A 13,573-nucleotide genomic window follows, 5' to 3' on the forward strand; every position below is an offset into this window, starting at 1 on the left:
TAGTGCCACATGACCATTTAGGCCACACTTGAAATAGCTTGCCTGTGATGTTGACTTAGGCTGGGCTCTATCAGGGTAGTGCCTTGTAGTTGGCTTCCCTTGTGCCCTTCCTGTGACCTTAGGGCATTGACTAAAGCCTGGGCTTGTAGGGTAGCTGCCTGTTGTAGCCTTGTCTGTTGGGAAGACTCAGCTGATTCTTTTTGGGCATTAAAAATTTTAATATTTATTTATTTATTAATTTATTTGTTATGTATATAAAAATTTAAAGGCCATTTTCACCAATTCCCATATAGATGTTTGGAGACCCTCCTCAATCTTTTTAATTTTTTTCTAATATCTGGTGCTAACTGAAAAATGAAATTTTTCATTAGTAGAAGGATTAGTAGAAAAGGAACCTAAGAGAGATCTTTCGATAAAAGGAAATGTGAACTTTTATAATGCCATTTACTCTCACCACCTCCCAAAAATGATAGAGAAGGGCAGACCTATGGTGGGATGATGGAGGAAGGCCATTGGTTAAATAAAAAGAAACTGCTTGGCTCTCATTGGTTAGAGATAGGTGGGAGGAGTAAACAGAACAGAACACTGGGAGGAAGAGGAAGTGAGCTCAGACTCCACAGCTCTCCTCTCGGGAGCAGACGCCTCAGAGAGATGCCATGCTCCTCTCTCCCGGGCAGATGCACACGATGAAGCAAGCCGCCAGGTTAGACATGCTGAACCTTTTCCGATAAGACCGGTGCTCACAGATTATTAGAGATGGGTTGATCAGGATGTGAGAATTAGCCTGTAAGGGCTAGAGCTAAAGGGCCAAGCAGTGTTTAAATGAATACAGTTTGTGTGTTGTTATTTCTGGTGTAAAGCTAGTTGTGAGGGAGCCGGGCGGGACAAAAAACAGGCCCGCTGCCCGTATTACTACAGTGGGATCTGGTATGGGAGGAGACTGGGGAGGATTGGGAGGGGCTAGCCTAGTGGGCAGAGGAGGTCCAAGGGTGGGAAGATGAGGCAGGAGGGGGAGGGGAAGGCGGGTAATGTGAAAGTTGATCTTGAACCTCCGAATTGGGAAGAAGGGGTAGACAGGAGAGGAACATGGAGAATTTTGCTCCACAGGAGGGGGTTGGAAGGAAGTGGGAGAGGGGCCAGTGCCTCTGGCTACATGGTCCAGCTGGAATTGTCCAAGTCCCAATTCCCAAATGACAGGGAATTTGGAGGCATTGTGGCCTTAGTGACCAAAGTTGGTGATGCAAGACACTGGCTACTAAGGGAAGGGTGAGAGTGCAGAGCCCCCAAACCATGACACATGTAAGCTCTGTCCATTTGTCTTCACAGTGACAAAAATTTTCAAGGTCCCAGAGGACCGTTGAGGCCAAATCTTAGTGTATAAGGAAATTAGCCATTTGGGACAGATTGTATTGGACAGTCTCAATATATAAAGATTTTGTAAGATGCATCCCAGGGGCAACAGCCAATCTGGCATTGAACTGCAAGTGCCCATTTTAAAGTCTATGACCAATCCGTGGCCTAAGTCTATTACAGTGCATCCACTAAAATAGCTCTTAGGCCTAACGGGGTCATGAAAACTGAATGCTAGGCATCCCTGGAGCAAACAAAGCCCACTTCAGCCAGGCCCGGTCTTGCCAGTCTGGCCACTGCTGAGGTCAAACTCTTCGTGCAACCTCATGGCTTCAATAAGAGTCTGATAATTGACAAAAGTAAGTATGAATGGGTCCCCTGAAAACCCTATAGCATAGACAAGAAAAAGGGACTCACCAAGAGACAGCCGCTATAGCCCAGGAGCAGGTTTTAGTGTGGCATAGAGAGCTCAGTTTGTTGAAAGACTAGGGTCTAGGGCAACATGGAAAGGACACCCTATCTCGGTGGGACCTCCAATATGTTAGGAATTTTTCCTAACACGAGTTCTCTGCCAATGCAAAAATCCCAATCAAGCCAAATCACAACAAGCCAAATTAAGAAATATTCAGGTTTAATGGAATTCCTGTGCTCTTAGGCAAGGGGGATCTGGGAGGCTGCAAAAGATAGAGGAAAGAGACCACAATGAAACTTTCCAGGGAAGCAGGGAAGACTGAGGGTGTGGTCAAGATTTTGGCAGGCTCATCTTGACCCTCCTCAAGAGAGGGGTCAAGACTTGGCAGGTACAGGGATGGGGCCTCCAAATATGGAGGCCAGAAACCGGGGCTTGCAGTTAGTTCTTAGTCTTAATAAAGACTCCATTCTTTATGCTGTGTGCATATATAGATAGTGTTGAGGGTAAACATGGGGTAGATACACAAAGAAGAGAGAGAAAAATGAAAGGATATTTATCAATTACATTTGTAAAGAAGACTGCTACCTGGCAAGAATTCTGGGACTGTCCTAGGGTAAGAACTAAGTTCCCAGAGACTCTCTCTCTCTCTCTCTGTCTGTCTGTCTGTCTCTCTCTCTCTTCCTCCCTCTCTCTCTCTCTTCCTCTTCCTCTCTCTCTCTCTCTCTCTCTCTCTCTCCTTCTCCTCCTCCTCCTCCTTTCCTTCTTTTATCCAGAGTGTGACTTCTTCCTTGTCTTATACACTGATAAACCTTGATTCTCAATTTGACCTGTCCTAGATTACTTGGAAGGAACTGAATATTACCTAGTATCCAGTAAGCTATGAAGAAGTGTCAAATTTGTTCATTGATACAGGCTCATGCAGCTTACAATGGGTGGTGCCCACAGTGTAAAGAGAACAATACTTGACTGCAAACAGGCAAGAAGGAGTTGTGCTAATTCTCTGTTTCTAACATGTCTTCAATAATGGGTGTTTGGGTTAAAGCTTTACTCCAGTCCCTGGTATCCATATAGCCAAAAGAGTCTGGAATGCTTGTGTTCAAGTTTTAACTTTTACCTCAGCCCCAGGCATCCATACATCTAGAGTCTGGAATGCTTGGGTGGAAGTTCTATCTATTCCAAACCCCCCTTCCCCTGGGAGTTGTTTCAGTCCAGGCTCCACCCCTGAGAAAGTCCAACAAACTATGGCCCCTCCCCAGAGATGCTCAAGACCACTCCCACAGGGTACTTAAACTGCACCCTAGAGAACAAAGAAGTCCTCCCGTTGCTCCTCTCTGGGGAGAGTGCTGGTATCCATTATACCTGGGCTTTTTCTAATTTGGTTTCATTTTTTATGATTTGGATTATTGCATTGGCAGATAGGCTTATCGGGGTACAGAAACTTTTCAATGGACTGACAAGTGAAGTGTATGCTAAATAAATCCCTTTCCCTTTCAATTGATCTTTGGCAAGGTTTTTTTTTTTTTTTTTTTTTTTTTTTTTTTTTTTTTTCCAGCAAGGATAAAACTGGGAGCAAAAACTCAAACAAGGCAAGAATCAGATGAAGGAACCCAGGAAGAAACTGTAGAGGAATGCTGTTTACATGCTTGCTCCCCATTATTTTCTCAGGCTGCTTTCTTATAGAAGACCATCATCCAAAGGAGAACTCCAATTAGCATAGTCTGAGCCCATTCCATATGTATCACTAATTATGGTAGGCCCCACAGGCTTTCCTATAACCAAACACTATGGACACATTTTCTCTTATAAGTTTCTATCCTCTGTGATGATTCTAGCTTGTGTCAAGTTGACAATAGTAAGCCAGGACAACAATGAACTCTTAATTCAAACTGTGGCACATTGTTTAATGTTTTTCCCCAAGTATGTATCCCAGTCTAACAACCTTCCAGATATCACCTGGTTCTGTATGCCTCACTACTATATTACCATGTGTTTCTAGGACAAAAGTCCTCAGTGAAGTTCATTTTCTAGATTTCTCTGTTTAGCTTCTAATGTGACTGAGAAGTATTTATGTCTCAGTCAAAGCTTCAATCATATAGCTGCAGTGTTTTTAGTGTCATTTCTTACTCTTTAAGATTTTAAAAGAAGCTCATATTCCTTAAATATGTGCATTACGGAAAAATACAAGAGTCCAATAAAAATCATCTAATCGCAAGTATAAAGGAAAATTACCCACCAAAAAAAGCTGTGTCTGGATGTGAATAAAATCTCCAAGAAGACACTTCTGAGTCTGGAGAAAATGATGGACAAATTGGAATTTCTATACTGTGAAAAGATTGGAATTTTGTAGGATCAGAGGCTAATAACTTTATTTTGTGCTAATTTTGGTCTTCTGAACAGCTATTCCTTGCCCCACTCTGTATCTGAACTAACATGTAGTAAAAATAAATTTAAAAAAAAAAAACACTTAGAAGCTATTAACTCAGGAAATCATGAGATTTCACCATCACAAAGCTAAGGTCGTCACTGGGGAAGATTTTAGGACTAGAGCAAAGCTTTCCCCATCTCAGTGTGTCTGCTGTACTCACAAAGTACCTGGATTTAGGACTTTCTTGGTTCCCTACAACTAGAAAAATGTCATAAAACTGCTTCCACGTTGGAGCATGGAATTCGAGGAACCTAAAAATACCTGTGCTCCTAGGCCCCCCAAAAATGGCTTCAGGATAAACTATCTCTTTACTTTTAAGATGAGAGCTGTGATTTTTATCATAACACAAGCCCTGCTCCTTGATTTTTGTTCCAGGCCCCAGCCTTAGAAGGCACCCCGGATGCCTCAAGGGCTGCTTCTGTCAGGAAACTGAGTAATCTGACAGAGGCTGCACACTTCCTTTCCTCCAGATCCAAGCCCTTGTCTCATCTCCAGCCCTGAACCAGAATACCTGCTGCCTTTATTTTATACAAGTTTGCAAACTCTGTCTCCCTGCATGTCCAACGTATTGGAATAAACAGAGAGCCCCAAGCTCAGTTAGAATTGGGGTTTTATAGTAGTAAAGGTGAGGGTGAGGGGCCTCTGAGGTTCAGGACCCCTGATTGACTGACATTTGTCTGGGGGTGTCCCAGTGATTGTGTTCTGGCAGGCAGTCCTATCTACAGTGGTTGGAATGCTAGGTATTTCTGTTGGTTGGTCTGTTTTTGGGTGGTGCTCAGGTAATCTCCATTTGTGATTCTTTCTGCAGCCAGGTCTTGCTTCAGGGTAAACTAATGAGACTCAGATCTCCACATTGAGGGCTGAGTCCTACTCTGGCATGTGATAATGGTTGGAAGTAAAGAACTTCTTGTGTTTTATGATTTTTGCAAGATCCCTGGTGGTCCCCCAGAGCAGCTAGTCCCAGGCAGAGACAGCTGCCAGACCCTGGAGTGGTTGCTGGCCCCAGCAAGGTGAGTGGCTGAGCAGGCTGGTCCCACCATGCGGGTGGGTGTGAGCAGGGGGAGGGTAGAAGGAAGGCACATGGGCAGACACATCATACAGAATAAAATTGGATATTTATTACTTAAGAGGAGAGAAAAAGAAAGAAAAGAAGAGGAGACAGAGAAGGGCCCTAGAGAAACATGCGCGTGCACCAAGAGAGGACAGATGGAATCTTAGATGGTGGGGGAAGGGCAGGGTTTGCTGGGAGTGGGCATGGCTTGTCTCTTAAAGAGAGGAAAACCATAACACTTTGTGTGGCCTGCCCATACTTAGCTTATCATAGTTGGCTCCCACACTCTCACACCTGTCTCTGCAAGAGAACTCCATTTGTAGCCTCCCTTCTCTGTACCACTTCCCTTCCCACATTTCCCATGGACCCCATAGACCTTCTCCTTCCAACCACCTTTCTTCCACTTCTGGCTTCATTCCAGCCCCAACTCCAGCAGGCACCCCTGCTAATCCTCAGAGCTCTTGGGCCTCTCAGGTAAGCTCCCTGCAAGTCTGGTCTTCCCTCTGTTTTCCCAGCCCAGATCTCCCAATCACATACTGAGCTGCAGCAGAAACACCTGTGGGAGCCTTTCTTCCCTTTGCCCCTGTTCTCATCCCCCATGGATGCCTCAGATCTTCCCTTTCTAACCTCCCTCCCCCACTTGTTGCTTTGTCCCAGCTCATTGTTTTGTTAAAGACTAGGACATTCTCCTTTCCTGCCAGGAGCCATTCCAAGTGTTATGCAAAGATCATTTCCCAGGTTTCCTCCTTGACAAGTCAGAGCTCCAGAGGGGTAAATTAATGAGGGAAAGAAGCATGAGAACACAGGAAGAGCAGTTATTGTGCAATCTGCATACACGCCCTGGTGGAAAGGAACTTTCAGTTTCAGTAGCTCCACATGCTAGGAGAGAAATGCCATGGCTGGTGAGTTGTCCCTGTTTGTAAAGGGGATAAGTTATGAATAAGTCATTTAGAAAAGGGGTGGTTTTTCTGGAAGCTGTCATTAGCTCCTGTGGATTTTTAAGTGAGCTGAATCTTGGGAATGGGAAGACTGTGTGGAAGAAATCTGCACAGAAGATTCTTAAAGCCACAGAGAGTGAAGGCCAGGGCCAGAAGGAAATGCTGGTGTACTTGTTTCCTGCAGTCACATTATAATCTTAACTATTACATGACCCTAGTCTGACTGACACAACCAGATGAGGAACTGAGATACCGGCTGCAAAGGAGAATGTTGTATCGCCTTTTCTTTCTTTTATTAATCTGTTTTGAAAACATGTAGAACCAGGATGAGGTTTATGTTTTTGAGTCCTAATAGAAAGACAGTAACTTGTTATTTGTGTCTCCCCCTATGCTCTTGTGTAATGTTTAGGGAAAATAGAGAACACAGATAGCAAAAAGAAAGGGGTAAGAGATGTATGTGAAAGGGACATTTTACTTTTTAATTCTGAAAGAGGCCAAGCTGTTTTTAACAGGAAAGGAACATGTGGTTGTTTTCTTGACTTGAGAAATGTTTGTGCCTTAAACAGACAACATCCTCAGAGCAAAGAGGAAGCAGTTCATCAATTCAGTTGGTGAAGGAACAATAAATGGCTTGCTGGATGAACTCTTGGAGAAGAAAGCCCTGAACCAGGAAGAGATGGAGAGAATAAAATTTGTAAATGATACTGTTATGGACAAAGCACGGGACCTGTGTGATACTGTCATCAGGAAAGGTCCCCAAGCAAGCCAAATTCTACTCACTTACATTTGTGATAAAGATGTCTACCTGGCAGGAGTTCTCCAACTCTCCTAGAGTAAGAACTAAACTCCCACTATATTTATCTTTTTTTTTTCAATGTTAACTTTCTTATTATGTTATGTGCTGGTTAATCTTGACTCTCAATTAGATCCTATTTTGATTACATGAAAGAATATTATGTAGTATCCAGTAGGCTATAGAGGAGTGTGAAATTTGTTCATTGATAGAGGCTGATGCAATGCCCTTGGGTGGTACCATTCCATAGATAGTTTAAGCACATTATAAGAGAGAGAACAGTAGCTAACTGCATGCAGGCAAGAAGATGTGCTTATTCTCTGTTCTTGACATTTCTTCAGTAAAGAACTGAAAACTGAAGTGTATGCTAAATAAATCCATTTTCCACTATATAGATTTCTGGAAAGTTTTTTTTTTTCAGCAAAAGGAATAAAACTAGAACAGAAGTCAAGTGATATTGAAGGCAAGGTTCTTGTGATCACCTTAATAATTTGAGGGAAGTAATGTGGAAACTTTGGAGCCTTCATCTGGGAAAACCATTAGGTACATGGGTAAAGCTTAATAACCTATTATAGTGGACATTTGGAAAAGGAGAATCTTGAGAGAAATGAAAATTCGGAAGGCATAATTTTGGGGGTATCAGGGAGGAGCAAGGGATTTATTAGTAACTAGGCACCAGTCATTCATGGGAGCACGTGATGATATTATGGTCAAGAATCTCTATCCACTGTTCAGGATTCAGATTTAAAAAATAACAGAAACAACAGCAACAACTTTGATTGGTTCCAGTCAGCACCACTGACCTGAACCCTTCTGGGATTCCTTTGAGATAATAGAAAAATAGTTCCTTAGGATCAGCACAGAAGTTCAGACAATTGTGGTCTTAGGTGCCAGGCTATATCTCAAATTTGGAACACATCTTGATATTATAAGAGTCATTTACAGAACTGTAACATGAGGGGCTTGCTTGTTGGGGTTTCTGTCCCACCCAATACCCACAGCTGGGAAGCCCCAAGGAAAATCACACAGAGATCCTCATAAGTTATAAAACTGATTGGCCCATTAGCTCATGCTTCTTGTTAACTCTTGTAGCTCATATTAACCCATTGTTCTTATCTACATTAGCCACATGGCTTGGTACCTTTCTCAGCCAGGCAGATTACATCTTGCTTCTTCCGTGGTCTGGGCAGGACTGGGGGAAGAGCTTCCTTCTTCCCAGAATACTCCTGTTCTCATCACTCTGCCTCTACTTCCTGTCTGGTTGACCCGCCTATACTTCCTGCCTGGCCAATCCGCATTTATTCAAAACATGATTGACAAAATACAGACAATTCTCCCACACCACAGAACTGATAATGAAGGACTGATGGTTTGTGGAAAGCAGTTGAGGCTTGGCATACTATGGCAAGCTAAGATTTCTTTTGGAGAAAAGCAAAAAACATTTGAAGAAATGAAGCCTCAATTGTAATGTCAATGATAATAGTAATGGCAGGACAGCGGACATGCATCAAGGAGGGCATCAGGTGTAAGAGGAACGTCGTGTGTATTGTGGATGACACAGCTCGAGAGGTATTATTGTGTTGATGGACATTCTTCCTGGGGAAAGATGAACAAATATCTTCTCACCCCACATGGAGAAATGATGATTAAAAAAAAAGTAAAGGAACACCCAATCCCACCTTCCTGATACCATGAGTCATTAGGGTCATTTCTAGGAATTTAGGTAAGCTTCTTACATGAAGAGGAATAGCTCAGAGGCCATTGCATCACTAAATGCCCACACCATGTTGAACTCTGCATATTAAGTACACAGCTTGATAGATCACAGAACATCTCTGCTAGGCACCTCTGTTAGTCTAGGCAGGCATCTTGATTGTATCTTTTCCTCAGCTGGTCTCACTGCTTCTAGAAGCTTGAATACGGGGAGTGCCTATCGCCCTGGTCAGTTTTAGGGACTTCCTGAGGTTTCGGGGTTGTTTATTTCTTGAATATTAAGGATCCCTGTTCTAGAATGTTCTGAGTTTTAACAAGTGTCAATTTAGGGCTTTCTGAATTCTAAGGAGCTTTTGTAAAAGATGGATGTTTTGATTGGGAGAAAAATGTTGCATACTACCCTACCCCTTCCTGCTATCTCATTCTTTCTATCTCTTCTACCAACCCTGCTTGGGAGAAAGATGTTGCATACTATTCTACACCTTCCTGCTGTCTCATTCTTTCTATCTCCTCTACCAACCCTGCTTCCTGCACTGTCAAGGGATGATCAACTTGTCTGTCTAAGACTAGGCGTTAGGCCATTTTGCCTCAGAAACAATAACTGGAGCTTTTCTAGTGGTTATTAAAATCTACGATATGAGATCTATTCCATATAAGTGACAGTTGTCCTTGGCAAGCTAAGTAGATGCTGAAAAATAAATGTTAGGAAAGATTAAGAGGTATGAAAAATTCTCACTTTTATTGAACATTTTTTATCAAAAGAAGAACATTGGGTAGTTACATGAATGGGGAAGACTAACATATTTAGTTGCTATTTTTAAGCCAAAATCTTTATCACTGAGTTGTCTCACTTCTTTCCCCTGGGGTGTTCTTGTGGGATGCTTGTGCATCTCTTTACTATTCATAAACTGGATAGGGCTACTTTAACTGCTTTATTTAGCCTATGGCCAAGATGGAATAGTGCCTTCTTACTTTGAGCTACACTGATGCCTACTAATTTGGGTTTATACTTATATTCATTTCATTTGGATTGCTTCCACCACCTCTGGGCTAAGACCCTCCCCCTCCTGTTTTGGCTATTCCTCTGTGCCCCAGTTATGGGCTCTACCTATGTCTAGCTCTTGTGGTGCCGTACTTTCTTTGATGTACCTGTGTGCTCCTTCTTTGCAATGTTCCTATGTCCACTTCCTTGGCATTCTATTGCCACCATAGCTGATGTCTTTGTATAAAGCATCTTTGGTGCTGGGCAAACAATTTCTACCTCCAAAAAGGAAAGTAGTACTTAGCACACTAGGAGGAAAACCCCCACTTCTAAACGATGCTTAATCCATTTAACTTGTTTTTATTTATATTGGTTTTTACCAATTGATGTTCATTGTCTCTGATACTACTGGGGTTCACCATGAATTTAGGGTCAGCTAGATCAGCATATATCCAAACCCCATACACTTTTAGCATTGATAGAATACCATTAAATCTGTAATTTAATGTGGAACCTAAATTGCATTAGTCAAAGTTCATGGTCCTCATATGCAATCGTCCCTGGACACAATGTTAGAGAAATAGCTGAGTGATTCCCGCTACTGGAAACATTGTTTCCCTATATTGGAGTCTAGTAGCTAACACTGCATCCCATTTCCCTCCTATGACACCCTTATGGTGTCATAGGATTTAAGTCCTTCCTAACATTCACCAGAACTGAATTTGGTGTCTTATCTAGTTAGCTTCTATAGACTTTAGCACCATTTTGTTCTATACCTCTATCTCCAAGTGACACAGAGATGCCCCTCTATTTGTAACTTCCCATGTTTTTGTTTTAGCATTTTCCAAACCTGATCTATGTGCTGATATAACTCATTCTGTTCTGTCAAATCATTTCTACCATTCCACTTCCTACCAGAGGATTTACTTGTCTCTGAAATTTCATCCCAGGCCTAAGGTACCAGATAAATTCATCCATTTTTCTTGAACTATCAGATAAACAAAGTCTTTTCTCAGTTTTTTTTTTTTGTTTGTTTGTTTGGGTTTTTTTTTGTTTGTTTGTTTGGTTTTTGAGACAGGGTTTCGCAGTAGTTTTAGAGCCTGTCCTGGCACTAGCTCTTGTAGACCAGGATGGCTTCAAACTCACAGTGATCTGCCTGCCTCTGCCTCCCAAGTGCTGGGATTAAATCTTGTCTTGTCCAGTGAAATGGGCAAAACACTGCTTTTAATATTACAGTGATATTTTTTATTATATTGTTTCCTCTTTACTAGCCTATATTTCCGTGGATTCGACGTGCCTGTTTCCCAAGAAGGGCTTCTTGGCATGGCTCTTATCTGTACCGTACTTTGCTTCCATCCTGCCAACTGTAGGATAGCATCTCTGCATTGGTGTCTCCTACAAATAATTTTCTCTGAGAAGTTACCTTCAGTCATGCTAAGAATTTTAACTGGCTCCAACTTCTGTGAGTAACTATAGCTTCTGTGAGTTCGTGTTTGTAACAAGGAGCCTTTATCCCAGACTCCAGCTCTTACATTATACCCACATCACTTAGTTTTAGAGTGCCCGTGTATTTGTGTGGGGAGGTATTCATGCCCCATCTATTACTAAAGTCATGTATTCTCAACACTTTAAACAACACTTCCATGTTCTTGAGCTAACCACAACACGCTGTGGGGGAGGGGAAGACATAAGATTCTTAGACCAGGGTTGATATCCTCTCATAATTGGTGGATATAAATGTAAATATTTAGAAGAAAATTTTATACCATGATCATTTAACAAAACAACATTAAACTACCCTGCTGGCCAGGGCCTTTTATCTCACTGCTCTTTGATGAGGGTTACAGTATCAGGCATAAAATACCTCCTGTGGCCTCAGATCCAATTAAGAAAGAGTGGTTACCCCCAACAGTCATGCCACTGTCATCATTTCACCAGTGGACACATCTTGCTGGATAAGTCAATATTGAAATACACAATGTCCAGTGCTACCTGGGTCTATTGATATCTTTTCCTCCCCATTAGCATTCATAACATCTTACAATTCTAGGAAATCTGGAAAGTAAGGGGTTTTCCATAAGTTTAAGATTCAGTTCTCTATTTCTTACTGCCAAAGTGTGTGGTGTCATCAGCAACAAGGTCTTATGATCTAGATGAAATAGCATTCAAGAGTAATAGCAATACTTTTTGTTGTTTCGGATTCCTCTGGGGCCTCGCTAATCAATAGGTAGTAGGATGGTAAGCCATTTCTGGCACTGAGATTTCCATATAATAATGATGACTTCTAGGAGCATCACTGACCAACCACAGAGGCTATATCTGTTCAAGCTCATTAAAAAAAATATATGTTTAATTAACTGACAAATTAATGGGATCTTATAAGGCTCCATTATACCTCCCTAGTTTTGATTAATCTGCCACTTACTTTCTCCTTTCTACCATCTCATCTCCCTGATACACACTGGAACTTTTAACCTGCAATATTCCTATACCCAAACCCATCCTTTCATATCATAGGTTTTCTACTTGCCCTTTGTAGAATTGTTACTTAGGCTGCAAGGTCATAGGTTTTCATATAGCTTTTTACTTGCATGTTCATTGAGGTTAACCTTTCATATATTCCCTTGTTTCCTGATCTGGTCCTCCTACCACACTCAGTGGTAGAACCTCTTTGCTGCCAGAACCTTTCCTTCTATTTAGGTCAGTGTTCTCTAGAGTAACAGAACTTATAATACAGCTCTCTCTCTCTCTCTCTCTCTCTCTCTCTCTCTCTCTCTCTCCCCTCTCTCTGTCTCTCTCTCTCTCCTCTCTCTCTGTCTCTCTCTGTCTCTCTCTCTCCTCTCTCGGTCTCTCTCTCTCTTTCTCTCTCTCTCTCTCTCCTCTCTCTCTCTGTCTCTCTCTCTCCTCTCTCTCTCATGTGTGTGTCTCCCCCTCTTTTTGACTGTCTCTCCCCATCTCTGTCCTCTGTCCCTCTCTCTATGAATAGTGTAATATCTGAAAAGAGAAAATTAGCATAGCCAAAGCTGACTTCAGTGCACATAGGAAAAGAATCTGGGATGCACTTATGTTCAGTAAGCGCATCTAAGAAAATAACTGTTGGAAAAAATGCTTTATGGAAGAAATGTCTTTCAACAATTAAAAAATTAATTTAGAGAAAATAAAACAAAAAAAAAAGAAAGAAAATGAAGGGCTCAATGTCCTGTCTGCTATACAGCAGCAACCAGTCAACAGTGATGTCCGCGAAGGGTTCTGAAACAGAAGATTAAGTCCTTTACAGAAACGATGGAAAATTTTGTCCATCTTTCTAAATACCATATTATGTACATTTCAGAATATGTATTGATGCTGAAATTTTCACAGAATAAGTTGATTATGCAAATAATATTGTGACAGTTATATTATTTGCTAGTTAACTGTTTGCACTTATGACTGTGTGTATGTCTGTCTGTGTGTGTATGTGTGTGTGTGTGTTTGTGTTTGTGTGTGTAATGGTATCTTTACATAATGTCAATCTATAGACACCTTCTGAGGTCTACCTATTGTGAATTTTCCCTTCTATAAGGAAACCTTTAGATCATATTATCTGATAGTTCCCTATAACCCTTTGCTTCTTCTGCAGAATGAAGATGTGATCTGATGCACTACAGTCATTTAAAAGAGCTGTTTCCGGAGTATGTGTTCTTCTGAGATGGAAAAATCCTCTCACAGACCCATGTCATCATTGGTTCTCTGTTTTGAATAAATTTCTTTTTAATGTATTTTCTTCTGTTTTGCATTATCACTCCATTTAAGATGAAGCAGTATCAGAGAAAGCCGTGAGAGATTGTCAAATTGTTAGACTTCCAAATTCTCTCTCTTGTTTTATTCAGGGTTCCATTACAATCCTTAAGATATACCAACTGACTCCAT

The 13,573-nt window shown here is 41.6% G+C and overlaps 1 protein-coding gene across 2 annotated transcripts; it reads left to right on the plus strand.

The window, feature by feature from the left end:
* The first annotated feature begins 6,020 nt into the window (after positions 1 to 6,020).
* On the plus strand, positions 6,021 to 13,422 carry Card16 (caspase recruitment domain family member 16). 2 transcript variants are annotated; one of them, XM_041657794.1, is made up of 3 exons: positions 6,021 to 6,140; positions 6,743 to 7,016; positions 13,284 to 13,422. In XM_041657794.1, the coding sequence occupies exons 1-2, from the start codon at positions 6,134 to 6,136 to the stop codon at positions 7,006 to 7,008; spliced, it is 273 nt and encodes a 90-aa protein (XP_041513728.1). In that variant the 5' UTR covers positions 6,021 to 6,133; the 3' UTR covers positions 7,009 to 7,016; positions 13,284 to 13,422. The 2 variants fall into 2 exon arrangements, with proteins under 2 accessions (XP_041513728.1, XP_041513727.1); XM_041657793.1 differs by having other exon boundaries at positions 6,743 to 7,009.
* The last annotated feature ends 151 nt before the right edge of the window (positions 13,423 to 13,573 follow it).

Source organism: Microtus oregoni, unplaced genomic scaffold, assembly GCF_018167655.1.
Source record: "Microtus oregoni isolate MIOR12 unplaced genomic scaffold, Mior012 000008F_ref0000371, whole genome shotgun sequence".
Lineage (NCBI taxonomy): Eukaryota > Metazoa > Chordata > Mammalia > Rodentia > Cricetidae > Microtus > Microtus oregoni.